The 26522-nt window shown below is 40.5% G+C and overlaps 2 protein-coding genes across 5 annotated transcripts in view; one reads left to right on the top strand and one right to left on the bottom strand.

The window, feature by feature from the left end:
* KATNIP (katanin interacting protein) overlaps positions 1 to 10860 on the bottom strand; it is a 65844-nt gene extending 54984 nt beyond the window's left edge. For 2 of the 3 annotated variants that reach the window (XM_014278020.3, XM_027801787.2), the window contains exons 1-4: positions 10621 to 10860; positions 9894 to 9970; positions 7786 to 7955; positions 3330 to 3403 (exon numbers count right to left, since the gene is read on the bottom strand). In XM_014278020.3, coding sequence (XP_014133495.1) covers positions 3330 to 3403; positions 7786 to 7955; positions 9894 to 9955 — 306 coding nt within the window. In that variant the 5' untranslated portion in view covers positions 9956 to 9970; positions 10621 to 10860. The remainder of the gene's footprint in view (positions 1 to 3329; positions 3404 to 7785; positions 7956 to 9893; positions 9971 to 10620) is intronic. The other variant, XM_027801786.2, reaches the window with a different exon arrangement.
* Positions 10861 to 10916: 56 nt separating this feature from the next.
* Positions 10917 to 26522, top strand: part of GTF3C1 (general transcription factor IIIC subunit 1) — a 42311-nt gene continuing 26705 nt past the window's right edge. Inside the window, exons 1-15 of one of the 2 annotated variants that reach the window (XM_055707597.1) lie at positions 10917 to 11160; positions 11751 to 11960; positions 12126 to 12302; positions 12587 to 12730; positions 13301 to 13397; positions 13887 to 14010; positions 17198 to 17356; positions 17951 to 18066; positions 19623 to 19947; positions 21649 to 21866; positions 22367 to 22503; positions 24224 to 24377; positions 25360 to 25463; positions 25703 to 25887; positions 26240 to 26515. In XM_055707597.1, the coding sequence (XP_055563572.1) occupies positions 10940 to 11160; positions 11751 to 11960; positions 12126 to 12302; positions 12587 to 12730; positions 13301 to 13397; positions 13887 to 14010; positions 17198 to 17356; positions 17951 to 18066; positions 19623 to 19947; positions 21649 to 21866; positions 22367 to 22503; positions 24224 to 24377; positions 25360 to 25463; positions 25703 to 25887; positions 26240 to 26515 (2647 nt within the window). In that variant the 5' untranslated portion in view covers positions 10917 to 10939. Of the gene's footprint in view, positions 11161 to 11750; positions 11961 to 12125; positions 12303 to 12586; positions 12731 to 13300; positions 13398 to 13886; positions 14011 to 17197; positions 17357 to 17950; positions 18067 to 19622; positions 19948 to 21648; positions 21867 to 22363; positions 22504 to 24223; positions 24378 to 25359; positions 25464 to 25702; positions 25888 to 26239; positions 26516 to 26522 lie in introns of both variants that reach the window. The other variant, XM_055707596.1, reaches the window with a different exon arrangement.

The following is a 26522-nucleotide window of genomic DNA, read 5'->3' as shown; positions in this document are numbered from 1 at the left end:
TTGGCTGTTCTTGTTACACAATAACAGGAAGATTTCGGTGGGAAAAGAATGTTGCAGGTGGGAACAGATAACTAAAGAAGAGAAACTAGGGGCGGGCTTGGTATTTAGGCAACTAACCAATAATGAGCTTAACTTTTGTAATATGTATGAGCTAATTATAACAAGGCATAAAAGGTGACTGTAAGGTACAATAAACGAAGTCTGCTGATCACTCATATTGAGTGACTGTGTCTTCCCTCCGTCGCGACACACCTGCACTAATGGAGAACAAGCACATGGGGAACAAACAGGATGAGTTAGAAGCTTGTATCTGGTTACAGGGCTATGACCTCACTGGGATTACAGAGATGGTGGAATAGCTCACAAGACCAGCGTGGTGCGATGCATGGATGCGGACAGAGGTTCTTTAAGGCAGGCTAAGTAGGTGAGAAGGAACTGTCATCCTTAATGTGAGAGAGCGCTGGAATGTACGGAGCTCTGCAAGGAACAGGTCAGGAGCCAGCCAAAAGCTTCCGAGTCAAGAGTAGCTGGCAAACCAGCATGGGTGCTGTGATAGCGGGTATCTGCTATAGACCACTTGATCAGTAGTAGATGAGACCTTCCTCAAAAAACGGGAAGAATTTGCAAGTGCAAAGACCCATGTCCTCAGGGGGTACTTTAACAAATCTGATATCTGCTGGAAAGACAACACAGCAGGGCTCAAGCAATCTAGGTTTCTGAAGTGCACACAGAATTGAGGAGGCGACAAGCAAAGATGCCCTACCAGAGATGCTGAGAAAGCTGGGACTTTTCAGCCTGGGAAAAAGGCAACTTTGGGGCTTCTCATCAATGTGTATAAAAACCTGATGGGTATCTGCTCATTGGCGGGACAAGAGGCAATGAATGCAAATTTAAAAAAAACCATGAAATTCCATCAGAACAGTAGAAAAAAAAAAATTACAGTGAGGGTGATCAAACACCAGAACAGGTTTCCTGGAGAGGATGTGGAGTCTCCCTCTGCAGAGTATTCAAACCCTGACTGGACGTGGCCCTGGGCAAACTGCTTTAGCCAACCCTGGTTGAGCACAGGAATCGGACTAGGTAATCTCAAGAGTTCCCTTTCAACCACAATAATTCTGTGATTCTGTAACGTCTATGCATGAAAATGACTACTTTAAGTAACTGCAATTTTTTGAAGATGCATTATTCTTGTGTATAATATAACGAGGAGGAAACGTTATGTCATAAGCATTTGAGCATAAAGATATCTTTATCTTTGTAAATTCAGACACGGCTGTGAAAATGGTTCAAATTAATTTGTTTTACTTCATAATTAGGATGCAATCAAAGTATGCACGCTATCAGTTACTCAGGCATGGCTAAAAAAGTGTAGAAGATTTGAGAAACTCATCTTCCCATACCACAGAATTTTAGTACTCCAGAAGATGACAAACCAGAAAGCAGGAAGCGCATATACCTCTCTCAAGGAATAAAGTTATCTGTAAGTAACTTTTCCCCCCCCACTTTTGAACTCTGCCGCAAACATATTCCATGGGGGGAAGTCTCATAAGTGAACAATGTTTCATGTTTCAATAAATGTAACATGATCCAAAAGTCTGTGCAATGATATTAAACTTGGTTACCTGGTGTTCATACACTCCCCTACCATTTTAAGTGCCAGGAGCAGCAATGTCCCAGAGGGAATATCCTAAGGCAACTTGGCTTTTGACAGAATGTGTTCTTTCAATAAGTCCGTCTTCCCACCTTATAACATACTTTAGCACAGCCTAAGTTTGACAGTTTTGATCATTAATTGCTAGGTCCTCTAGCTATCCAAAAAACCCACAGGGCAAATTATTGGGCAAGTAAACTGCTGTCTGGCACAACCTGCACCTTAGTGGTTGCATGTAGCAGCACTCTCCAAACTATCAAGCTGCAACAAGGTCTTTTATCATCTCATACCAACACACTCTTCATGCCAGTCCCTCTGCTGCTTTCTCCTCACCCAGAGCCCACTCTCTCTTCTCTTGCTTCTTCCTCTCTCTGCTCCCTCTTCATTGGCTCTCAACCACTTAACAGAACCAGCCACAGCTGCAACTTATCTACATCAGTCAACCCACAGCCCCTGAAGCCAACCCACCGTTGTATATTATCAATGCTAATTAACCCAGCTTCATTCCTCTACAGTTGCACATTTCCTTATGTGTTAAATAATTCCAGTTGGTCACTGAGATGCTATAACTGTTATCCTTCCATCTCATTGGATAAAGACTTAAGGTATCATTCTAAGCTAGTCTCAAGTAGTAGCTAGTTTACACTATAGCTACCTATATTTGGCTAACTTTTCCACCCAGCCAGAGGAGATACCTTCATTTGGTTTTTGTGATTAGAATGATGTAGGTTATGATAAGTCACATGTTTGGCAAATTTAGCAAACAAGTTCTGACAGGCCAGTATGTAAGCAGTGACCTACTGAGTAAACAACAGCTGAGAAAATTAATTCATCTAAGCAGTAAAGGTAATAAATAAAGTAATACAGCCTTAAAACCTGAATATGCAAAATTTGCTGAAAGAAAAGAAAACCTGCATGACACAGACCCCTGATTCCCAGTCACTCAAGCATGGACTGGACATCCAGCCAGAGCAACCGCTAATCAAGTAGTGTAATTATTTGGGTGACATATCTCAGTTGTTCAGAATTCACATTTGTTAATTAAGTCATACTCCTTAACAGATTAAGTCAGATCCTTCATCAGACCAGAAGAAAAAAAGACCACTGAGGTTGTCCAGTGAACCAACAACTATGTAGCTCATGGCTCCAAATTTGTTATTGACAGGGTATTTTTATTACCTACATACAGTTTCTTCTCTTCTGATCTACAAGAATCTGTCACAAATTACAACTCAAGCTATGCAAATTACACCTCTGTATCCCTTAATACTATCACAGGGTGGAAAACAGCAGTGACGGGGAGGGATGTGTCTCCAAAATGAGGTTCTCCATCCTTTGCACTAGCTAACCTCTAGGCTTGCCAGCAGAGATGTCACGCAACAGCTCTTCTGCTAGAGGACAGATTGAGCCAATCATGTCAAGACTACAAAAGTTTCTGTCACAGATGTCACTGAAAGCAGACCCTTTCAATGAGATTTGCCTCTTTAAGCATCGAAGTAGATACAAAACTGGTCAGGATATCACTTTGCATTGTCACTCAGTATCCAGACAAAACCAAGAATCAGGTTCTACAAGAATCCCAACTGCCTGCTATGTACTAGTTGCAACAGATTGTCCCTAAAATTATTTACAATCTAAGACTTACTTCAAAGATGCAATCTTTCAAAATGTTTCTTACCTGAAGCCAACCTCTGCGCCGTGTTTTCCTTGGTGCAGTCGGTGTGCTGCATTCACTCTCTTCTAGTTGGGCTGCTTTTTCAGAACGTAGAGAAAAGAATGAGAAGACAGAAAATAGAAATATGCTATTTGACAATAAAACCCCCAGGAACTAAGGTGTATGTTTGGTTGGTTTTTTCTACAGATGAGGATAGAAGAGTAATTCTTTGACATGTGAATGGTATCAACAACTGAAAAGGCATTCCACTTCAGATACTGCCTAGTTGTGCATTAGTAGCAGGAGTTTTGAACCTCTTTGATGACAGTCATGCTTACATGTATTCAAGAGAATAAATTGTTTAACGATACATTAGCTTAACAGCAAGTGAAGCCCCACATTCACTGATACGAAAGTATAGAAATATGTTCTAGAATAGGGGCACACATCATTCTAACTCCTAGCTGGGTAGACAGTAAGCTGTCTTAGGAAGCCAGCGGAGCCCAGAACCCATGCTACTGAAGGCAGTCTCCAATAGATGGGGTTCTGGTGAACAACAGGTAATATGCTTGCTGGGTTTACAAAGGAATTGTGTGTATTTACTCTCAAACTAAGCAAACATAACATACTGGCAGCTTAAACAGAATGCATTAGGTATTTAACATACCATGCAGAGAAGGACTCTTCATGTACAAATCATAAACGAAGGACAATAATTTTCTTTCATTTATAAGGCATGGAAGAGCTGGTTCCCAAATTTCTGCAAAAATCCTGTGTATGATCAAGGAGACCTATGGGTTCCTGTGCTGGAAATGGTCCCAACTTACAGTGGAACAATGGATTGCTGAGAAGACACTTTGATTGAGACAAAGAGACAAACCTCAGATCACATCAGCATCCTCAGTGGAGCAAGGACAGCACCAACACTCTCAAAGGCATCCTAAATAAAGACATCTCATTTCCTATGTCCAAGACAGATTTACAGCTTCCATTTCTTCTCAGTGGAGAAAAATAGCTGATGCAAAACCTTTTTTCTTTAAGCCATAATTTAATGGTCAACCTAAGGCAGCAGAAACTGGCACTACCAATAAAAGAAGCAATTGTCCTACAAAGGTCATAGAATCATGAGAGACTTCATTTGGAAGGAACCTCTGGAGGTCACCTAGTCCAACTTTCTATTCAAAGCCGGGCTTACTTCAAAATTATGTCAGGTTGCTCATTACAGCTCTCAATACCACATTTTCTTTTTTGGGTTGGACAATCCTACATGCACCTGTGCAAGAAACCGTTCAGTGAACTGATATGGGCAAGTTTTAACTGAGGAAAAACAGAAAATAAAGATTACTTTTAATTGTAGTCATTTTTGTCATCTAGTTTACCAGGAGATTGCAAAAATGCTGGTACAAGCAGAAAGGAGAGGACAGCGACAGAGTAGGATTGTTCTTGGGGGAACAGTGTATGCTTATGTCAATTCAGAGTGATCATATAATTACAAATCAAGAAGTACAAGATGTTGTTCTCTATTGCTTCAGCAAAGTGTCTGTCTCTCAGGCCCAAAACAGGACTAAAAACAGAGGGGAAAAGGAACAGAGCACTCCAAGGAAGAAAAACACAACTTCCAGCTAGAGCTCCTGTTACTCTACCAGGCTATTCCTAAGTAGCTCCAGAAAGACTTTGCAGTCACCACCGCTGCTGCTGATTGTTGTGGGGCTCTTCTGGCACTGAGAGTGAACTGTCCTGAGATTACAATGCTAGAAGCATGGTCTGATTATTCAGTTACTGCTTTGGGACAGAACTGGAAGCATCTTTCACTTTCAGCTCCTAAGCAACTGCCCAGAAGGCCACTCGTTTCCTACAAATACAAGTAGGAAAAGGGAACAGGGTAGGACTCATGCTACCACTGCTGAGTACTCAATTCTCAGAATTGTCCCAGTATTTTGTGATGGATTCATGCGACTAGGTCTCTCAAAACCAGGAAAAATAGTGGTTCAAATCCCAGGCAGAAGTTGATGCAGCTGAGCTAGTTGTCTGTACTACTAACATTACTTCAGAACAAAAACATCCTTCTCCATGGGATGGATGGGATGTGAATACCAACCACTGCCTCTTTTGGCACACAAAATAGGTCCACTGGTGTCATTCCCATGGAGACTTGAGCTGACAGTGCCTATTCTAATAGCCAAGAACTGAGCAGTACATCACCAAAATATCCTTCATAATCAAAGGAGACCCCACGTTACCTTTAAGCCATGCCTTTGTGACCACACCAACATTCACTGAAGGTACACACATGGCTGTGAAACTATGTCTGGATTATACACCCAAAGAAATTACAGTATACATAAAGACCCGCTTCATTACCTTATAAGCTCATCGTTTACTTTAATTCATTTACCAAGCCTAAGCATAAAATTTTTATCAATCACTACTATCATGAATTACTCCTAGTGAACACAGACAAAGAAAATAGTCCAGACAAACAGAATTATGATGACACTTTCAGGAACCACAAAGAGGCATTTGTGCCCATTCCGTATTATTAAGTATCACACATTCCTAATTTTTCAGTGAAGACTAATTCTATAGACGAATGCTTTAGAAATAATAAATGATGCAATAATTCTCGTGGGAGATGGATAGGAAAGAAAATTCAGTGCTGTATCTCAGCGAGAAATCATTTCTGTAAGTAAAATCATATTCAATCATTAGGAATAAATGCCTAGAAATGAAACAGACCACAGAATTGCTAAGGTACTACCCCCAGGCAAGAAGCTTATACAGATCCCCAGTGACTCCCACTCTGGACCCTAGTGGCAAAATCAAATGGAAGAAGAAAAATGACAGGATGATGATTCAGTTGATATCTTTCACTGCAGCTACACGTGTCTAAAATAACAACATCGGATAGGTAAGAAACAGCAAAACACCAAGTTCTCTTCTGCAGAGAATGCTACTGTCTCTGAGTTGATGAAGTTGAGGAGAGGAACAGTGACTGCCACTGAAGTCTTTAAAGGTCCCTAAGACAAGCTGAAGTATTCTGCCTTGACTGAATCACATGGCATTAAGCAACCATAAAAATGAACAACTTCAGTTAAGCTTAGAGATAACAGCTGCACAGCAGAACTTTCAAGAGGAAATTTCTCCTGACAGAGTTCTATTACAGCTGCTGCCGCAATATCCCTGCACAATTTTTGGAGCAAAAAGTCAAAGATGTTGGTTCACACTCTCTTTAGCTATGTAAAGGTACAACATCCCAGTGTGACAGAGCACACAATCTCCTCCATTTTCCAATATCCAAGAACATGAACTTTTTTGCATCATTACACATGAGATTTTACTTTCACACAAAACAGTGAAACTAGGCCAATAGCTAATTCCCCACCACCATCCATACAATCCGCAAGAAATTACATAGTAGCCAGCTAAGCCTGAACACATTTAAACCTGAAAACAAATAGTATGGGTCCAGTGTAGCAGGAAAACAAAGAAAAAAAAAAAATCAAGTCATGGTTAGAACACTTACTGAAAATAAAGTTAGCTTCCAGTGTTGTTGAGATTAATAAACTTTCAACCCTAATATATTATTAAATAACTTTTTAAACTTTGTCTTCATTTTTAGGTGAAAATAAAACTTAAGCAGACACTATCTACATAGCAATAGATTAAAAAAATAGACTGTAAAATAGACAGGTTGTAGCAAATGTGAGAATAACAGATTACAGTTGGTGAACTGCTTTACACAGGGATTTAGTGAAATCAATTTTCATTATGCTAAATAGATTAGGCCAGCAAGCTCAGACTTTATACCTTCATACATGCAAAATTATTCCTGTCACTACATTGCTCTCTATGACAGACAGACTTAAATTAGAAACAAAACACACATTTTTAAGTAGTCGGCTAATCACTGGCAGTAAATGGTAGATTTTCTTTACTTCAAATATTTAAAGAAAGATTAGCTGTCTTTTTAAGACAACTATTATAGCTTAAACAAAATTTATAAGCTTAATGCAGCTATTACCAGATATAATTTGATTGTAGTCTATGTCATCAAATGTCATTTGTCTACAGGGCAACAGACTTAGATAACGTTGAAGTCCATCAGATTTTAAAGCCTATTAACAGTATTACATATCAGACAAAGGTATAGCATTATTTTACACTGACAGTTTATATACATTTCTAACTAGTTTTAGTTATAATCGTTTAACAAACGGAGAGGTGGGGAAGTTAAACTTCAGAATTAGTCAGGGACCAACTGAGAAACTGATGAGGTGCTGCAGAGATCTTTCCTTACATACAACCAGCTTAAATACTCTGATGAAAGACTCCCATGGAATTTCATTCCACGAAGCTCAAATGCTGCCACCTCTTTATCACAGCCTGATCAGTAACCTCACTGACTGAATTACAGCTCTGATGAGTAAATGTTTCAAATAGTTCTAGACTGCAGCCTTTGTAAAACTCTCATATAACTCACCATTTGTCCTGGTGGTCTTTGTCTCATTTTTAAGGTAGCCATGTGACTTGATTTTTCTACGGTAATTTCTCAGCTCTGAATTAGCTCCATTCAGATACAGAGAAAATCCTTGCTCTAACTGTTCCAGTTTGATTTGTACAGGATCCTTTCTTTTTAAACGTCCCAGTAGCCTGAGTAGAAAGGATAATAATTCATCCTTATGTAGTGCATATACAGATGATCAGGCTAGCAATAAATACAAAAACACACAATATCAAAGCTGAAAAATATTTTCATAGTTCAAATAATTTCAGAACATAGCTTCCAGGATCTGTTCCTGTTCAGTAATGCTTGTATGAGTACCCACACGCTGTGACATATGAAGTTTGACCAAGCCTCTCCCTTCTGAGTTTTTTTTTCCCATGTTCCTTCTCATTTCCCATTATCTTTTCCATTTGGTATTTAGCATATTTAACCATTCTTCTTGACAATTTTTAAGTTTTACTCAGAACATTAAAAAGCTTAAAAATGGTTGAGCTCTTTTCAAGACAAAAAAAGGTTTGTGTTTTGAAACTTAAGAGAGAAAGTCCCCAATCAATAGTGCAGTTAGAGATACCAGGAAATTAAAGTCTGGTTAAAATAATATTTAAATAACGCCCATCCCCAGGCTCAGCTTCAGTGAAACACCTACCCTCCCTCTTCCAGTCCTCATCTTCCCTACTTTCTCCATGGGTTATACTCAGTCCATCCTAATTCCTTCAGTGGGGTGACATGCAAGCCAGGAGGTTGGGGCATGTGTGTGACAATTTGCACCTGCCCCTGCAGGCTGCTTCCTGGTTTCCCTCTGACTCCAGGGTGGGTCAATCCACAGGCCAAAATTCCCCAGGAGTGTATCTGCACTGACATGAGTGTGTTCCCAGCCTGTCCCCAGCCACGTGGCCAGCAGCCCTCTAGGCAGCATGCCTCCACAGGAGCACCCTGTCGCCACCACTCTCTTAAATCCACGCCAGGCTGCTCTGACTGATGATGTTTTGGCACACGATGGGCTGTTCCTGTTAGTTTTGATGCAGCAGGAACCAGCCATGACTGGCCCAGGGTAGTACCTGACCTGCTCCCACGCAGGCTACTCTGCAGCCCCCACTACCCAAACCTGCCAGTTATGCCCAATACATGAACACATCCAGCATGCCTCCTCTGCAAGGTATGGTTTGCCACCTGCTTGTCGTGTTGTAATTCAGTGGCATTTGTTTCCAACAAAATTCAGTATTAGGGCTCTGATAACAGGGATGCAAGTTGTTCCAATCATTAAATATTTCGTTTTACGCTTTTCTAAAAACACTTTAGGAGACTATATGAAAGAAACCCATGTTCACAAAAATTGGATGTTGATCTAACATAATTGTGGCTTTTGTAGGTTTTTTTTTTTTGTCTTTTCACCAAACCATTCAGTTTGTTATAGAATTTGAGTACAAATCTTATGACCTGTGGTAAAAGGGGGAATCCAGCAAAAAAGTTCTGTAGACTTTTCTTTTTTTTCCCCTTCTGAATTAACCTGTGAAAATTCATCTCTCTAGGGTACAATGACAGGAAGCTTCCTATGAACAAAGATTAAAAGAAATGTTTTAAACTTGTCTGAAAGATACTGAAGTTCGCAAAAGTAACCTAGATGTCCTTGTCTCCCACCTCAGCAGAACCTGACTTTGCACATTTAACTTTAGCAACTTTTGCATGCAATTTTCAGTATTTCTGACAACCTAAAATCCTTGCCTCATAACATTCACACAGTGTGAGCTGCCAGTTACTTCTGGATCTACCTCTTGCTTTAGAAACAAAAATCTTCCCTGTAAACCATGGAAACATTTATAGTAACAAATTTATTTGTATTTTAAAGTATGCTGAAGAAATACTCTGATCACCTCTAGAAATAAGAACTTTGACATATTTGGCAAACAAAGGGAAGAAAAGAGAACCAGCTGAATGTTTTAAAACACAGCAAGTCAGACTTTGCATCACAAGTTCAAAACCCAAGGTTTTAAATTAATATTCACAACTACTGATATTAGCTACTATGTTAGGTAGTACACAACAGCTATTACATACTCAATGGTGGTAACAATTCTGTATCTTACCGGTTTCTCTGCTGAAGGTATATTAAGTATTCATCATGTTTTTCATCAAAATTAGTCACCATGTCCTTAACATAAAGCTGCAATGAGAATGTAATCGTCACGCTGAAGTATAGAAATTATTTATTATAGAGTACTACTGGTTTTGCACCCTCAATATACAGAAATGCTATAAACTGAAAAAAGTTCCTCCTTCAATAATGTGTAACACTGACAGCGTAATAAATAAAGTTCCTGAAGAACAGAGAAGATATTACTTGTTTTATTTTTTTTCAGAACCCTTCACAATCTACTGAAGAGCATATAAATATGAAAAATGGAAGGCATGTGCTATAATGAGTTTGCAATCTGAGAATTGACGAGCAAGTCAACTGTGAGGCGCCAGCTGAAAGGGCCATGCCCGCAGCCCAGCTGTGGGCTGATGTTCCTGAACTGCTCACATGGGCAGTTAACTGTTGAACTTATTCACTGCAGAGGCTGTACACATTTAAGGTGTTCATTTAAAGATTTTTGCTTGCCTTTGAGGAAACATGAACTTTTCCAGCAATTCCCACCAAAAGTATCCCAGAGTCGCTGCTGCAAGTTGTGATACGGTGCCCTCTTATATGCTTTGAAGTTTAAAGTTACCACCGAAACACTTAATTTAGCTCTCTACCAGAGAAAAATAACAAAAAACAAAACCAAAAAAAACCGCAACCAAAAAAAGCAAACCCTGTATTTTGCCTCTTACCGACCGCAGAGTATCTTTGCTTAAACGCTGCCCTTTCCCGCGCCCGCGCCGAGGTCAGCAGCGTCAGGGCTGAGCCAACAGCTCTCCCGAAGGACAGAGCAGGGCCCGGGGCCTTGCCCCCGCAGTGCCAGCAGGCCCCGGGCTGAGGGGCGCCCCCGGGGCCGCGGACCCCGCACCAGAGCAGCGGAGGAAGGAGGGAGGGAGGGCCGGGCCGGGCCGGGCCGCGCCGCCGTTGCCCTGTTTGTGCGTTCCCTTGGTTACCGGCGCGCTGGTGACCTCACTTCCGGCGCGCCGGCCCCGGCCAGAAGCGGCGGCGGAGATGGAGGCGTTGTGGGTGCTGCTGGACGAGGTGGCCCTGGAGGGGCTGGACGGTATCACGCTGAGTGCGCTGTGGCACCGCCTGGGTGCCCGCTGGCCTCCCTTCCCGCTGCCGCTGGAGCCCGCCACGCAGCAGCTCCTCTGGGCCGCGCTCAGCGCCCAGCCCGACGTCAGCTTCTACCTGCTGCCCCGGGCGCGCCCGCCGCTCCGCCTGCACGACCGGTGAGGGCAGCTCCGCCGGGCCGGGCCAGAGCCTCCCGTGGGGCTTGGGAGGGGCTGGCCGCTCCGCTGGGGGCAGCTGAGGGCTCTCCAGCCGCCCCGGGGCTGCCCCCGCCGCCCCTGCCCCGCCTGTAGGGCCGCTGGGGTTTGCCCCAGGCTGGCTGGCGGCGGGCAGGGCCGAGCGGGGCCGGAGGCCTCAGCAGGTGTCCTGGCGGGGCTGCAGCATTGTTGACCACGAGCATACAAGCAGAACTTATATATCCCCGTTCGTCGCGGTGGATGTATCTGTATTTTCTGTAAACTAGTGTGCGTATATGTTGCCTTTATTCCCACCACTTCAACATCCTTGAATTTTTGAAGATCAAATAACGTATTCGCTGTCTCCTGCCTCACACACTGCACATTGATAAGGCTTGGTCGGTCTCAGGAGTGCAGCTCTGCTCTTTTGTGTTTTTTCTAGTTTTGAGGTTTCAAAATAATTTAGTTTTTCCAAGGTATTTCATAGAGTTATCAGTATTGTCTGCGACAATCTTATATTTCAGTTCCACATTCCCCTTGCTCGGTTAAATGTTGGCTCTCTGCTTCTGTTTCAGATATGAAGAAATAGACCTTGAAACAGGAATACTGGAAACCAAAAGAGATCCAGTTCCTTCAAATGATATTTATCCTGTCCACATGATTTTGGATAATAAAGATGGCATACAAGGTTCCTGCCAGTATTTTAAAGAGAGAGTAGATATCACTGATCAGATAAGGAGAAAGGATTTGCAGCCATGTTATACTTATACAGAAGCTGTTGAAAAGTGAGTGAAATCCTTATATTGGGCATTGGAAGATTTTTAACTTAAGTTTTAAAATTTAGTTCTCTTTGCAGATTATATCAAGAATGGTGTTTCCGAGGGGAAAGCGGTTGATCTCTCTGCTTTCATGGAACTAATAATAATTTATTACTTGCCCTTGTTTCTTAGGTGGGGAGAGAAACTTGTCATTGTTGCCTCCCAAGACCAGCGTTACAGAGCTTTAATAGGCTGGGACGGGGACCCTGACTTAAAACTCCCTGACTTCTCCTACTGTATATTGGAGCGCTTAGGTCGTGCTAGGTGGCAAGGAGAGCTTCAGAGGGACCTTCACAGTGGGGCTTTCAAGTAAGTTTATGTCTTGCTATATGAATTAAAGCTAATAAGTTTCCACTGGTTATTTATAAAGTTCTTTCCACTTAAGAATTTCTGTGTGTTGATTTAAACTCCTGTCTATATTGGTAGTGTCTCATCCTTACTACCATGAGCACTTGGTTCTTTGAGCCCGTATTGCTGGCAGTGTACTGTCTCTTCCTTATAATAATTATAATTATTCCTTATAATAATTAGAATTTATATATTTTATATGTAAAATTCCTATGCCTATAGATATCTTTCCGTCTTTCCTTTAGAGTGGATGCTGGAAAAATTCATTATCACCGAAGAGTATTGGACAGAAACGGTCTCATAACAATGCAGTCCCATGTCATAAGGCTACCAAGTGGAGGACAGCAACACTCAATTCTTCTACTTCTGACTCGCTTTCATGTTGATAGGTATGTGCCACTCAGGCGTTTCAAAATCTCCTGGGTAGACTGGGACCATTTACTCTGATGAAAGATCGCTCTGTTGTCACAGAACTATTAAAGTTTCCTGGTATTGACCCTTGTCCATTGCTTTATTAACTCCTCTTCTGAATGCTGGATAGTTTAAAACTTACTTGTCTGGGAGCTGTAAACAATAAGGTATTCTAGTGTCTGTCACCTGCCTACGTAAGTCTAACTCCTCTTGTTGTAGCCCTAATCATTGTGTTTATTTTGAGTGTTCTCACTTCAAACACATTTCTAATAGATTTCTTTTGTCTTCCTATCTTGTTTATGATTAGAATATGTACTTCTGTGGCTTGCCAATGAAGTAACAGCCTGGGCTTAGTCACTGTTCCCTCAGTTGGGTTCTCTTCTTAGTGACAAATTCTCTCGTGCTATTCACAGAGGGAAAAGAAACTGTAATTCCTAAAACAATCTGAGAACACTTCCTCTAGTGACTGACATTTTGTAAAGGTACAACTCATGTTTATAAAGTTATATGCGTGCTTATGTGTAAAATGTTTTCCTTCTCTTGGTTAGGAGGAGCAAATACGATATTCTGATGGAGAAGCTCTCAAGTATGCTAAGTGCTCGTTCAAACCAGATGGAAACATTAGGAAACTTGAGGGAAGAATTGGTGAGTTCCATTACTCTTTCAAATTCTCACTCATGAGGAACATAGATAATTAGTGTCAAAGGCAGTCATTCATACTGCCTGGGGTTTTTTAAAGTTGCACAGAATTTGGGGGTAGGATATTCTAAAAGAAGATCTTAAAAACCTACTAGATCAAGTTACTGTTGCTGTTTAATAAGGAAGGAGTTCTGTTTGATCCACAGTTTCAGAAAAGTTTTCTCAGTGGATCTCATCACGCAATTTTTACTTGCTCAGTGCTGCTGCTGGTTGCTGCTGCTTGTTTGGATGGTAGAGTTGGAGGGATAGAAAACACTCCAGAAGCATTTCACACTCTGCCTGTGTCTGCCATAGTAGGCTTTTATGATCCTTCTTTGACATCCTACCCCAAAATACCGCCTTTTAAGAACAGGCAGTATGAATGTCTTTGGTACTAATCACCTACAGGTGAAACTTTTGGGCTACAGTGGCTTTTGTGATTTCTCTTCGCATTAGGGTCTTTGTGAGAGAACTTTCAAACGTCTGTATCAATATATGATGAATGCTGGCCTAGCTAAGGTAATATCCATCCCATTACAAGATATACACCCCAATGGAGGACCCTACAAGACAAAGAAAGGTAACTAGAACCATATTTTTGCTTTCTTTTTGTGTAATGACATCAATGCTATTCTATCTGTAAGCTTCAAAACTTAAATCACAAGATGTCTAAGTGAAAATCTGTATGCAGTTATGTGAAGAAATATGCTAATTCAAGTGGGCTGCAGTGTTCTAGTTTTATTAAGCATTTGTTTCAGGGTTTTTAGAAATGGATGCAGGCAAGTTTGTTGTATATCAGTGTAAGCTGTTTGAGTGGATTGAGGCTCCTAATAATACTACACGAGGTGATACAGAGTGGGGACAAAGAGCAGTCTGCTGACCTTTCAGGTTCAAGTTGAATGACAAGTCAATACACTTGAAAAAACATATAAAAAGTTTCATTAAAAAAAAAAAAGAACATTACAAAATAAGCTAAAGAAACAGACCATCTTAGTTAAGCCTTTTGCTAAATTATGATTTTTGCTGGAAGTCATGAGAATACAAAGTTTCATTTCAGATTATGAAAGTAAGCTTCTCCAGCACTACCGTGGAATTCTTGGAAGTAAGCAAGATAGTCAACAACTACTATTCAAAAAAGCTGTAGTCTGCTGAGGGACATGCATAACCAGCTCTAAATTCAAATTTAATGGGTTTGCAAGAACTGCTGATAACTTCCAAACATGTAGTGGAAAGACAAAGAAGAGTATAACTCCATGAAGAAAGGGAATGAAAGAAAGGAACTGCTCTCAGAAGAAGATGCAGATAAAACTTGCATGGGGAAAATATTACAAGAAGTAATAACAGAAGGTATGAGGAGGGATGGTATCGCCAATGGAATTAATGCAATTGCTTAAGGAATCCTAAACCAGATCTTTTATCACAGAAAATCCTAAGAGGCAGGTTTGCAATGGTTAAAAAGAAAGTCATTCTAAAGGATGAACAGTGTGTTTTTCAGAGATGTAGCGAACTGTTTGTGAAAAAATAAAAAATAAAACAACTAAATCTGATATGATCTAAACATTACAAATGACATCGTCTTTGCAAGTAGGAGTGATCATGAAGAAGTAAAGGAGCCAATAAAAACATGACAACTTCAAGAAGGCAAAAGTGAATGCCAGCTACATGGAGTTGGATTAAGGCCCTTGATAAGAACAAATTCCTTCAGTCTTTTAAGTCTGAGGGAAGGAAATCTCTCTGTCAGGAAATTGTATCATGAACAAAGAAAAGCAATGGCCAAAAGTAGGTACAGCATCTAGCGCGGTTCAGAGAGAAATCTCCTACATTGCACTGAATAAATAAGGGAGTGATTGAACGAGTTCATTTGTCATGAAATATACAGGTCTGCCTCCTTCCCATAAGAATATCAGAGGGAGTTTTATGCAGGAGAATTCTTTGAAGTTCACAGTTTCAAGAAAGCAGTGGAGATCCTCAAAAAATATTCTAGAATAGATCAGTATACAATAAAACATATGGGGACAATGATCATCAAATTTTTACAAAATATGTATTGTACATAGTTAATGTATTTCTGGTTTGAGCAAGTGTTTCAACATACAGTGGCTTGTATGGCAGGGATACCTTTAGTCACACCACTTGGCATTGGCGTTGACGAAAACCTAGATTCTGTCTTACGCTGGCTTTGAGTAGATTGCACCAGTTATATTTGTTTATACTTCCTCATACTGACTTAAGTCTCAGAGGCATTCTAATGAGCTGAAGACACTTGTAAATAAAGCCCGAGAGACTAGATACTATTCCTGAAATGTGGAGTTTATAAACAGTAGTAAAAACATCTTAACTTCCAATTGAAGCATTTACTTAGAAGACAAGAAAATGCAAGTCCATTTAGAAACTTGGTGGCAACTACAAGGCAGTTGTTTCATGTTTTGTCAGATTGGCACAATGGCAGCTGCATTTACTACTTAAATTTAACATGAAAAATGCCACTTGATGAATCTTTCACTTGTATGATAATTCCATCTTACAGACATAAAAGCTGAAAATCTACAAAAATGCATTAAAAAACACTAGGTATTAAACTAGGATAAATTAATAATAGCTGATTTTCATCAGAGATCAAGATAGTTTAATCTCTGGAGTTACAGAGGAAAGCAGATACAAATATGTGGGACACGCTGAAGATGAAGCCAGAGCATCTGCTATTGGAAGCATATTAGGCAGCAGGAGCTAAAGTAAAAGGAACTGGTTGGTTGGTTGGTTTCTTTGTTTTTCCCCAAATACTGCTTCAAGTGAAAACTAACAGGGTGAAGAAATACAGAGCATGTGATAACAACGCATGCAGCCCTACCATAATGTCAGCACTTAATTACTATCCTAAGCAGTATCCTAGGATACTGTCAAGGAAAGGATTCAGATTGAGGAAAAATAATGGAATCATCTGGCCTAGAGCTCCGTCTCATGGTTAAGTTGCTGTGGATTAACTTCATGTCAGCTAGGCTTTGGTAACTGATTGTATATACACATAAGATAAAACTCATCAGCTGAAACTGTAGTGATTTCAGCTAAAGCTTTCACCTGGCATTTTTCACAGCAGGGCTGTACCAGAGGAGTAGAGATGGCTGTAGATGTTCCCACCACAGCTGCAGGATGAATTAGCTACTTCTGCCCTAACTGCTGAATCACTGCAACTTGATAAGCTGGAAGTGTACAGTAACCTAGTTCTAGTTTACCACTGGTCTCTTAAATTGTTCAGCAGGAGCTAGATGATACTGGTGATGGTAGGTCATCCTTACAGCAGGGAGCAGGATTACTAGAGCTCTCTTGAAGTCGTATGTCCCCACTTTACCCTTCTGGGATCTCATAGAAAAGTAGGTGGAGAGTTACTACAGCACAGCCAGTGCCCAGTAACATGTTAAGACATGGAATTCAATCATGTATGTGACTGGTGGGTGGCAGTGTGTTCTGTCCTTGTATATAACAACTTCATATATTGTATCTCCGTTTTCATTGCACATAATTATAGTACACAATACGTGTTAACAAACCTAGCCATTCCCTAGCTGCAGAGAGTAAGTGAGGACAGATTTTGACATTCAGATACAGGGAAAACTGTTGCAAACCTTTCCTAGAAATAAACATTTGATTTTGCTCGTTTGTTCCCCATTGCATCCCTACTTGTTCATGCTGCTGAAAGAAATAAAATGGTTTAAACAAGTGCACGCACTCTATGTTTTGTTAAGAGTCGTTACTAACATTCATGTTCACAGGTACTGATGTGATGGTCCGTTGCCTTAAATTACTAAAGGAATTTCGGAAGAAAATGGAAGACTATCATGATGATGATGAAGAAGAGATCATCACAAAAGCTGTTCAGCCCGTGGATATTGTTTGTGAAAGGGATATGCTCACCCAGGCTTATGAGCTAAGTAGGTCATATAGTAAGACATCCTAAGATGTTTTTCCCATTGCCTTCTTACTGCTTGTATATGTAAAAGAAAGGTATATATTGTGGGAGGGGTTTTAACACTTTGATACATAAAAAGCAATCAAAACTTAATTTTTCATGGAAATGTTCAGATTAGACTGGAGCTATAGGTGCTGTCACCTGTTAGCCCTCCCTGGAAGCTTATGAACTAATCAGTACCACCCAAATAAAACAGCATGGTAGAACGAGGATGTTGTGGTGGGATGAGAAAAGATGATAAGGGAAACGGTGTTCTTTCTTCTATCTCTTTTCCTTTCGTGATAGAGAAATTAATATCTAACTGTGGAAAGCTGGTGGGAGAAATTCACTCTTGCTTTTAATCTGAAGCTGTCACTTTCAAACCTCATTCTGCTGGGTCACTGCTTCGCATAAAATTGTGTTTCATGACATTATTTGACTGAATGTTTTATAAATCTGTGAAAATGTCATTAGTTACTGGGGAATTAAATTTTATATTCAGAGCAAATATGAATGTATATGTAATTTGGTCAGATTATTTCCCTGAAATATTTTTTGGTTTTCCTTTCTGAAACAGTTGAAAGTAGGGGAACCAAAGGTATTTCTCAGGCAGAAATTCGCTTGGCTATGAATGTGGGGAAGCTAGAAGCAAGGATGCTCTGTCGTCTTCTGGAAAGGTACAAAGTTGTCAAGGTAAGATTAAAATAATTTAGATACTTATGGGAACTGGAGATGCAATTGTGGTTAGTGTGGTAATATGTTGTAACATTGTTCACCTCAAATGATAGAAACAGTGTGATTTGAGAACTGACAGTGAAAGAATCCTGGTAAGACTGAAAAGCGTATGACTTTGAAGAAAATGTATATAAGACAAGTATTCAAAAAATAGAAAGATTTTAACCTGCTGTATTCTGAGGACTAATCCTAGTTGTTGGAATGTAACATATCCACTCTTGTAGGGTACCTTTTCTTTATTGTTTCCTGGCTGGCTGCCTTGATGTTTAATAGTTTGCTGACCCAGATACAGGAGTATTTTACATTGGTTTGTGACTGGATGCTTAAGTAATAAAGATTGTGGGGAGAAATGCGCACTGCCCCATTTTTTTTGTCTCTGTGGAGTGCACGTTCTGGTGATGCACACCAGCTGGTGGAATTCTGCCAGGCACTGTTTCGCAGCATTCCAGAGAAACACTGTTCTGAGCACCATGATGCAGGTCTGCCCTCCAAAAAGAGACAGGGCAGAGAAACTGGCCTCGGCCCTGCTTCGCCTGGTTGCGACAACTTGTCTGAGTCATTCACTGTAATCAGTGGTAACCCAAGTGGCCTGGAAGCTGGTACTTTATGGAGATGAACATAAATGTCTCTCCACTCAAAACAGCCACTCTGCTTAATTTTTGCTGTAAGGCAACTTCTATTTTGCAAGATCCTTTACTAAAGAATCTTGTCAGAGATCCTCTGTTGAAAATTATCAATCTACTACCAGTAAGTTCTAGAAGAAAACAGTTACTTCTGTGGAGGCTATGGTGATTAAACTCCTTATTTCCAAATACTTCAATATTTTTTCATTTCAACAAGACAAATTCAGCTGTCATTTCTCACATGTACCCATCTGCCCCTTTTCGCAAAGGCATGATAATTGACATCTTTCCAATAGAGAATTTTTTTACTAAGATCTTGTCATTTGGTAAAAAGTTCTGTAGAATTAAAAAGAAACAAACTATACGAACCACTGGAGTATCTAAACATACTTTCTCCTAAGTCAACTGTGAAAATGAAACCTTCCCTTATTGATAGACTAAGTGTTTGAGTTTCTGGATGCTTGAAAGCTCCTGTTGTAGTAGATGGGGCAACAGCAGTTCCAGTTAAGTCTGATTCACTCTGGTGACTTCTGTGTTGTAGTTATTTCAAAGGAAAACTTTTCTGAAAAAAATTTATTTCCAGCCTGAACAAGTATAGTTTGTTCTTTCTTAAGCTTTTCTACATCCCATATACTGTAGGCGTTTCATTCTAGTATGCAGGTAATGCAGGTTTGTTTATTTTTCATTTATTTTCATTAATTTTCAAAAAATTCTTTTGATTTCTGTATGTTAAGGTTGATGAACGTTTTTATTTAGAAAAAAGGCAGAATAACATGGGATCTTTTGGTGTGAGGGGAGAACAGTTAAAAAATTTTCCCGCTGCTGTTGCTGGAGAACACTGCAAGAATGGAGAAATAAGGTGGTAAAATAACATTCCAACTATTTCCTTAGGGTTTTATGGAGGATGAAGGTCGGCAAAGAACAACAAAGTATATTTCATACATCTTTGCAGAGGAGAGTGATTTAAACCGTCAGTTTGAGAGAGAGAAGGCTAGGAGTGAGCAGTTAGCTACGGTTACTTTGGCATTGGTGCCAGAAGGTTCCCCACCTGTGGAGGATGCGTCTCCTGGAGAAGATGATACTTTGGTCTCAGAGTCTGACAATGAAGAAGAAGGGAAGGATGGCAAGAAGAGAGGAAAAGGTCAGAAGGCCAATTCTGATTCTTCGTTGAAATTAAGCTTCCAAGATGACACCCATCAGTCGACAGCAGCTAAAGGTAGATCATGATTTTGAAATTTAGAGAGAACCCTACCTTGTCCTTATGGATCCTTTGATTAAAGAAAAAATAATATGCTATTAGCTTTCATTAAAGTTTTTGGTCAGATATTAATTTTTACCCCTATTTGATTATTTCCATGCGTTTTTGATGTTCTCTTTTTCCCAAAATTGTTATGTTTTGGAATACTGTAAGCATGGTAATCTCTGGAGATTCTCAGAGCTGAAGGTTGCTCTGGTGTCTGTATGCCAAGTAGTGGTTATCACTAATCACTGAGAAGGTAATCTGCTTCTCCTTACCTCTGTGTCGTTTCTCCCCTTATTTTCCATGCAAATGAAATGGGTTCACACACCATGCTCCTTGGATATTCAGTAATTTTTCTGGTGGTTTGAAGGGCTGAAATAATGCTGCAGAGGGTCAGACAAATTCTAAAACTGTTGCAAGGAAGGAGGCAGGACCATGTGGCTGAAAGCCAGCATAGTGGTGAGATTGTGGTAGCTAGCAGTCAAGTTGGCTTAAGCTGCTGAGAAATACAGTATCCTTGGGTAATTTTTATGACTGCCTTGAATGTTCTGTAATGAACTGACAAGGTATGTGTCATGGGCTCTGTTTTTCAAAATAACTTACAGTTCAGGCTGTGCCCATCAGAGCGCACCATCTTGGCAGAGAGCTTTAGCTTTTCAAGTCCTTGAAGATTTCAGAAGGGATTTGAAAGCACATGGTCTTGTATTTCTTCCACACTAAGGAAAAAGATGGGCTGTGCCTCTCATTAAAACACATAATTTCGTTCCATGGGATGTTTAAATGTCATCTTAGGTGTGGGAAATAGCACAGGAACTGACAGACAAGCCAGTTAACTTCTTTATTTAATTTTAACATATAAAAATTCTTCCCCTTTTAGCGGTGGGGTTTTTTCAGATGAAAATGTCTGGTATCGAGCCTTAGACTCTGTGCAAAATCTGTTGTGAACTTTCAAGTGGGATGAGTATATGCAGAGTAATACTGACTCCTTAGCTGAGACCAGATAAGGTGGTAGCTACTTTCAAGCAGCCATAGGCTTGGGATGACTTGACCCACAGCCTTACTCACCCAAGCACATTGTAATAAAAATGCCTTGTCCCCTGAAGCTAATTGCTTCATCTTTTACCTACCAGCCTTATGGGGACATTATTTTCAAGAGCATATGGTGGTTTAATTTTTATTTGATTTATTTGAACTACTTGAACATTCCTACAACTTCTCTGAAAGTCCAAGGGAAGAGAGAACAGATCTCCATTCTGTATGTATATTATCTTCAGGATAATACTAAATCTTTGTTCTCATTTTGCTTTGTGAGAAAAGCCAGGTTTCCAGCAGAACTCTTGAGTCTTTGTGACGGAAACCTTCCTTCCTTCAGACAGCATTTTCTGGATAAGCTAATCTGGCCCTTCATGGTCTTCTAAGTCTGCCCGTGGAGAGAATTATTTGATGGCAGAGAGTTCACTTTGGTTTTTTAACTTTACTTTTAGAGGCTGAATGCGATCATTCATGGTCAAACCACTGCTTCCAGCAGGGTAGAAGAATATGTGAAAAATGTAGCAGAATGCTTTTGAGTACAGTTATCTGGCTGAATGGGGGAGTACCTTTTACAGAGAGAGAAGCTGAACACTTACAGGAAGCCAAGAGCAGAATAATTACAAAGCTGTTTGCTCTTTAAACCAGTCTCAAAACCAACAGCTGTGAAGTCTCAGGGGAAGAAGCTGCCTTCCCCTCAAATTCTTGAAGAGCCTGATGAGCTTTCAGACAACGTTCCGGGGGAGAATTCTACTTTGGAAACTCTAATGCAGGAGTCCAGTCTTTCCACCTGTGCTCATTCCCCTGGTGAAGCTGGGGATGGGGATGTGGCTGTGGTGGAGGAGGTCAGACTTGAAGACCCTAAGGTAAGATCACATGTCTTAATATTTTCTTGTTGGTACAGTTGTTTGAGCTAAGCTATATGTTTACACAGCAAGGCTTTAAACTCTAGTTTTTGTGTTCATTTATGGGATTGGTCTGCTTTTTTTAAATTTAATTTCAAAATACATTCATATTTTGGCTGCATTGTAGTTCTAAGTGAAAATTATTCCAGGCAATAGGCAGGTAGATCTTCAAATTATAGTTCTGGGTTAGTTTCCTGGTGCTCTCCACATTCCCTGTGTTGACTTAATACATGTCATCACTTAATGTCTGTCTGTGCACCCAAGTGCTGCGTATCATCTGGTCTGCCTCCCTGCCTGTGAAGGGGAGGTAAAAGATAATTCTTGACTGACTAGTTTGTTACAAATAAACACATCAAAACTCTGAATTCCTCAGATGCTACTGTGTGAGGAACCAACATCAGGCTGAAGACATTGAATAGTTAATGTAAAATTTTTGTTTTGTTCATACTGTGCACTAGAAGACATGTGGCCAAAAGAAGGAAAAGCGTTCCAAAGCTACAGCAGTGGAGAGATCTCATGAAACGTACAGGCTGCTGAAGCGCCGCAATCTCATTGTGGAAGCTGTTCGAAACCTCCGGCTAATTGAAAGCTTGTTCACGTGAGTCAGTCTGAAAACAGTGTGGTGGGGCCTGATGCATTTTGGTAGCAGAAGCACTACTTGAGTGAGCAGTCTGTGTGCTCATTCCGTTGTTGGCTTTTCTTGTCCCTGATGGCACTATACCCTATAATGTTGGAGAGGATGGCATACAGAGAAGGTGTGGAGGGTTGCAGTTCTACTGAATCTTGACAATCAGTCAGCTGTTTGGAAGTATCTGCAGAGAACTGTTAATTACACAAGTGAATTTTATACAGTATGTGTCCCATAAATAAAGACCAGAGAACTTTTTTTTTTTCTCTCTGCAGTAGGCCACAGTGCTTGGGGCCACATAGTAAGATACACTTCCCTGCCTGAGGATTCTTTCATATGCATAAGTTTCATTTCTGCATGGTTTCAAAAGTTGTTCGTGTGTTATTCTGTCATGGACTGTAGAGACTCATGACTTCATGTCAGTCAGTCATCGTTGGTCACTAGGATTCTAGCAGAGTCCTGGAAGTTCACTTTTCTTTGCGCTTTTATGTGTAATGGTTATATGTCTTCTCCTGACTTGCCTTGTCTGGACTAAAGACACTTCCCTGAACGTTGTGATGCCTTTCAGCCTTTTAAGATTCGCCTCCAAAGAGAAACTGAAATTTTGGTGCTCTTCTGGAGTCCCAGCTTCCAAATTGGCAGGACTCTGTTGTCACAAATAGAATTGCACCATCCATCTTCTGTATCAGCACATAAGATCCGGGCATTTCAATACACACAGGGCTGCCTGCTATTGGAATTTAGTAAGAAATCATGGCCTTATTCTCCCCTGGGTGTGAGAATTTTGAAACCTGCTGTCACCTGGTTCAGTTGCATAGTGGTGTAAAATTAGAGCCTCGTCTTCTGGCACCAGCCTCATCGCTGATTGACCAGGTCATATCCAAGTGCAGGCTCAGAAGGTATTTCAGGTCTCTGCTGTTCCCTTCAGTGCCACCAGTGGGTAGCTCACAGGTTCCCTCGGCACTGGTGAAAGTTCTGCCCCTCCCCAATCTCTGCCAAGAAAACCTGCTGTCACTCCAATAATTTTAGTTACCAGGATGTGGTAGTCTTTTGAAAAAGTTGAAGTCCGCATTCCCGTAATACCCTTCCATATCTTTTTCAGAATTGAGTCTCTGGGATTGAAAGAGTCAGAAGTAGGCCCTGAGGCATTTGTGACAAAGTGCATGAAAACAGGCATTAGGAGAATAGGGTGTGAGCACGCTCCTGCAGACTGCCACAAGGGAAGAAGTGAGCTGGCTTCAAGTGATGGGATATCTGTATCTGTACTGTGAATGTGTGTGTCGTTTCTGAGCTTAGAACGCCACTAAACAATTTCTGCCCTGAGCTGAACTCACAAGTGGAAATATAAACTGTATATGTGTAATCACAACTTTAAAAAGCTGTAGGTTACCCTGACCTTAGGAAGGCTGGATTTGGAACTGCACTATAACCACACACAGAGAAATCAGGCATTGAGAATTTGCTGTTATCAGAACAGCAGTCCTCACCTAAAAAGGAAAAGCTTGATTACAAAGAAAATACAGCTGAAATGTAAAGCTAAGTTACTGGTTGTCTACAGCAAAAGGGAAAATGAGCAGTAATTGCTAGAAGCAGGGGAATACCTATTTACCCTACATCCTCTTAACAAACTTCTTAGGCAGTTTGGAGCATTGCTGGACTTAAAATGCAAGGTATATTTTGCATCTTTTAGACTTCAGAAGATGGTCATGGATCAAGAGAAGCAAGAAGGTGTCTCCACTAAATGCTGCAAAAAGTCTATCATACGACTGGTACAGAAGCTTGCGCGAGAAGGACTCCTCAGACTCTATCGTACTACAGTCATTCAAGATGGCATAAGTAAAAAGGTGACTTTACAAACCCTGGCAGCAGAAGCAGCTTTTCTCACAACTTTCTAATCTATGAGAAGGTTTTGCACCTTTTTACTGAAATACATGGATGACTTCATTTTTTGTAGCAGAACCCACAGTCAAGCTGCCTAGAAGCTGCATGTCCCAAACTAAGCTACTGTGAAAACCAGATTAGTTCTTTTAATTATTGTGCTGCAGATAATTGTGAGGCGAAGGAATAGTCTAGAGATCAAAGTCTCTGAATCTCTCTTCTGAGAGGTTCAGCTGCTTATCGGTTATGCAACGCATGGTTCTCTCTCTGCACTGTCAGGCTGCAACACAATTCTGTTTAATCCCCTTTGGAAAGCCAAGAGTATATGAGAAATCATAAGTTAGCTTCTGAGTTGAAATTTGTAGAACATGATCTGTTTTTTCCAAAAACAAAAATCCATTGTTATTGAGGTTTATGAAAATAGCATGTTTGTAGTTGTAAAGCTGAGACTTCTTATTGTAACTGTAGTGTGAAGTGCTCACAAGCGGGGAGAAAATCTACTGAACATTGGCTGCTGCACAATTACTGTAGAGCATATGTGAAATCTTACTAATCTGAATTTTGTGTGTACTTTAAACAACAATATGTATTCATAGCCTTATGAGCTATGGCTTTTCATTTATCCCTTTCAGCCTGATACTTGTAAGTTGAAGTGCTTGTTCCCCAAATGTTTCAGATTTTAAAAACCAAAAAAATGTGATGTTTGTAGAAATTATCTGAACTGTCTATTGTTACAGAGACCATACAGTCTGGCCTCCTGCTTGAAACAAATTAGCAATGGGAGTTTTTCATCTGAAAGTGTTAATATTCTGTGATGTACTAAACCTTCATAGGATCAGTCCATTGTGGCTACTGTTAACTGTCTGTGAATCACTGATAATTTATGCACCTGATTAAGAGCCAGTGTCTTATAAATACCTTTTCTTTGTTTTCTGCTGCTCTGAACAGGTAGAGTTTGTTGTGCACCCTTCAGTGAGTCCTAATGATTCCCTGGTAAAAAGTGCCATCGAGCAGGTGCGTTTCCGAATCTCCAATTCAAGCACCGCAAACAGGCAAGTTGCAGCGGCGGTTTGGATGGCTTGTGGGAAACTTGGCTTTTCTAGTACGTGCAAAAAATATGCAGAGGAAATAAACACAAAGTAAGCAAAAGAAAAGAAAAATCTTTTCTTTAGCAACAGAGAAATGGAAGCACAAAGATGAAGGAAGAGGCTGAATATCTCCTGAAGTCAGGAAAGAGGAGGAATTGAACTCTGCTTAATTTTTACCAAAGTTCTGTGTGGTTTTAATACAGGATTAAAGTTCCCCAGGCACCGACATCCCAGGACCACACTGAGGAAGAGAATGCAGGGCAAGAGGCAGCTCCTGATTGCGGAGAAACGCAAGAAAGCTCATGTAAAGCTGATAATAATAGTCGGGCAAGAAAAACTGATGAAAAAATGGGCGTAACACAGCTAAAAAACTATCACCCTGTTACAGGTACAGCTGCCTTTGGCTTTTTTGTCACCTTTCACTTTCTCATTCATTGTTAATGATCACTTCAGATGAGTGGGATTTTCTTTTACAGAGGAAAAATTGGGTTTACATTAAAGCATTCTCACAATCCAACATTTACTTGGCTGCTTTTTCTTTTTCTTTACAATTGTGAACTGGAGTATTTGTATGCACTACTACCTTTTACCTATTTGTAAGTTAATATTTGTAACTTAGATTTACTTTCAGCTGCCTATCTTTCTTTCTGCTTTTCTTCACATCAGTTTTGCAGAGGTAGCTGTTTCTCCTGTTCTGACCCTCCTTTTATTTCTGTTTGGTACTTAATCTTCCCTCACAGTTCCAGGACTTGGGCGTTCTCTTGGCTTTCTTCCTAAAATGCCCCGTTTAAGAATGGTCCACATGTTCCTCTGGTACTTGATTTATGGACACCCTTTAAATGGAACACAGCAAAAAGGAGGTAGTGATGGTGAGAAAAAGGGCAGCAAACAAGGGCTGGATGCAAATGCAGCTGTACTTGAAGCGCAACCGGATGGGACCTTGGAAATTATCACAACTGTGGTGAATCCCGAAATCTCTGCACAGGAGACTGAAGTAGAGTTGTCTAATCAAACAGGTGAGAA

This window comes from Falco cherrug, chromosome 4 (genome assembly GCF_023634085.1).
Source record: "Falco cherrug isolate bFalChe1 chromosome 4, bFalChe1.pri, whole genome shotgun sequence".
Lineage (NCBI taxonomy): Eukaryota > Metazoa > Chordata > Aves > Falconiformes > Falconidae > Falco > Falco cherrug.
This window is presented reverse-complemented; position numbering and strand designations above follow the sequence as displayed.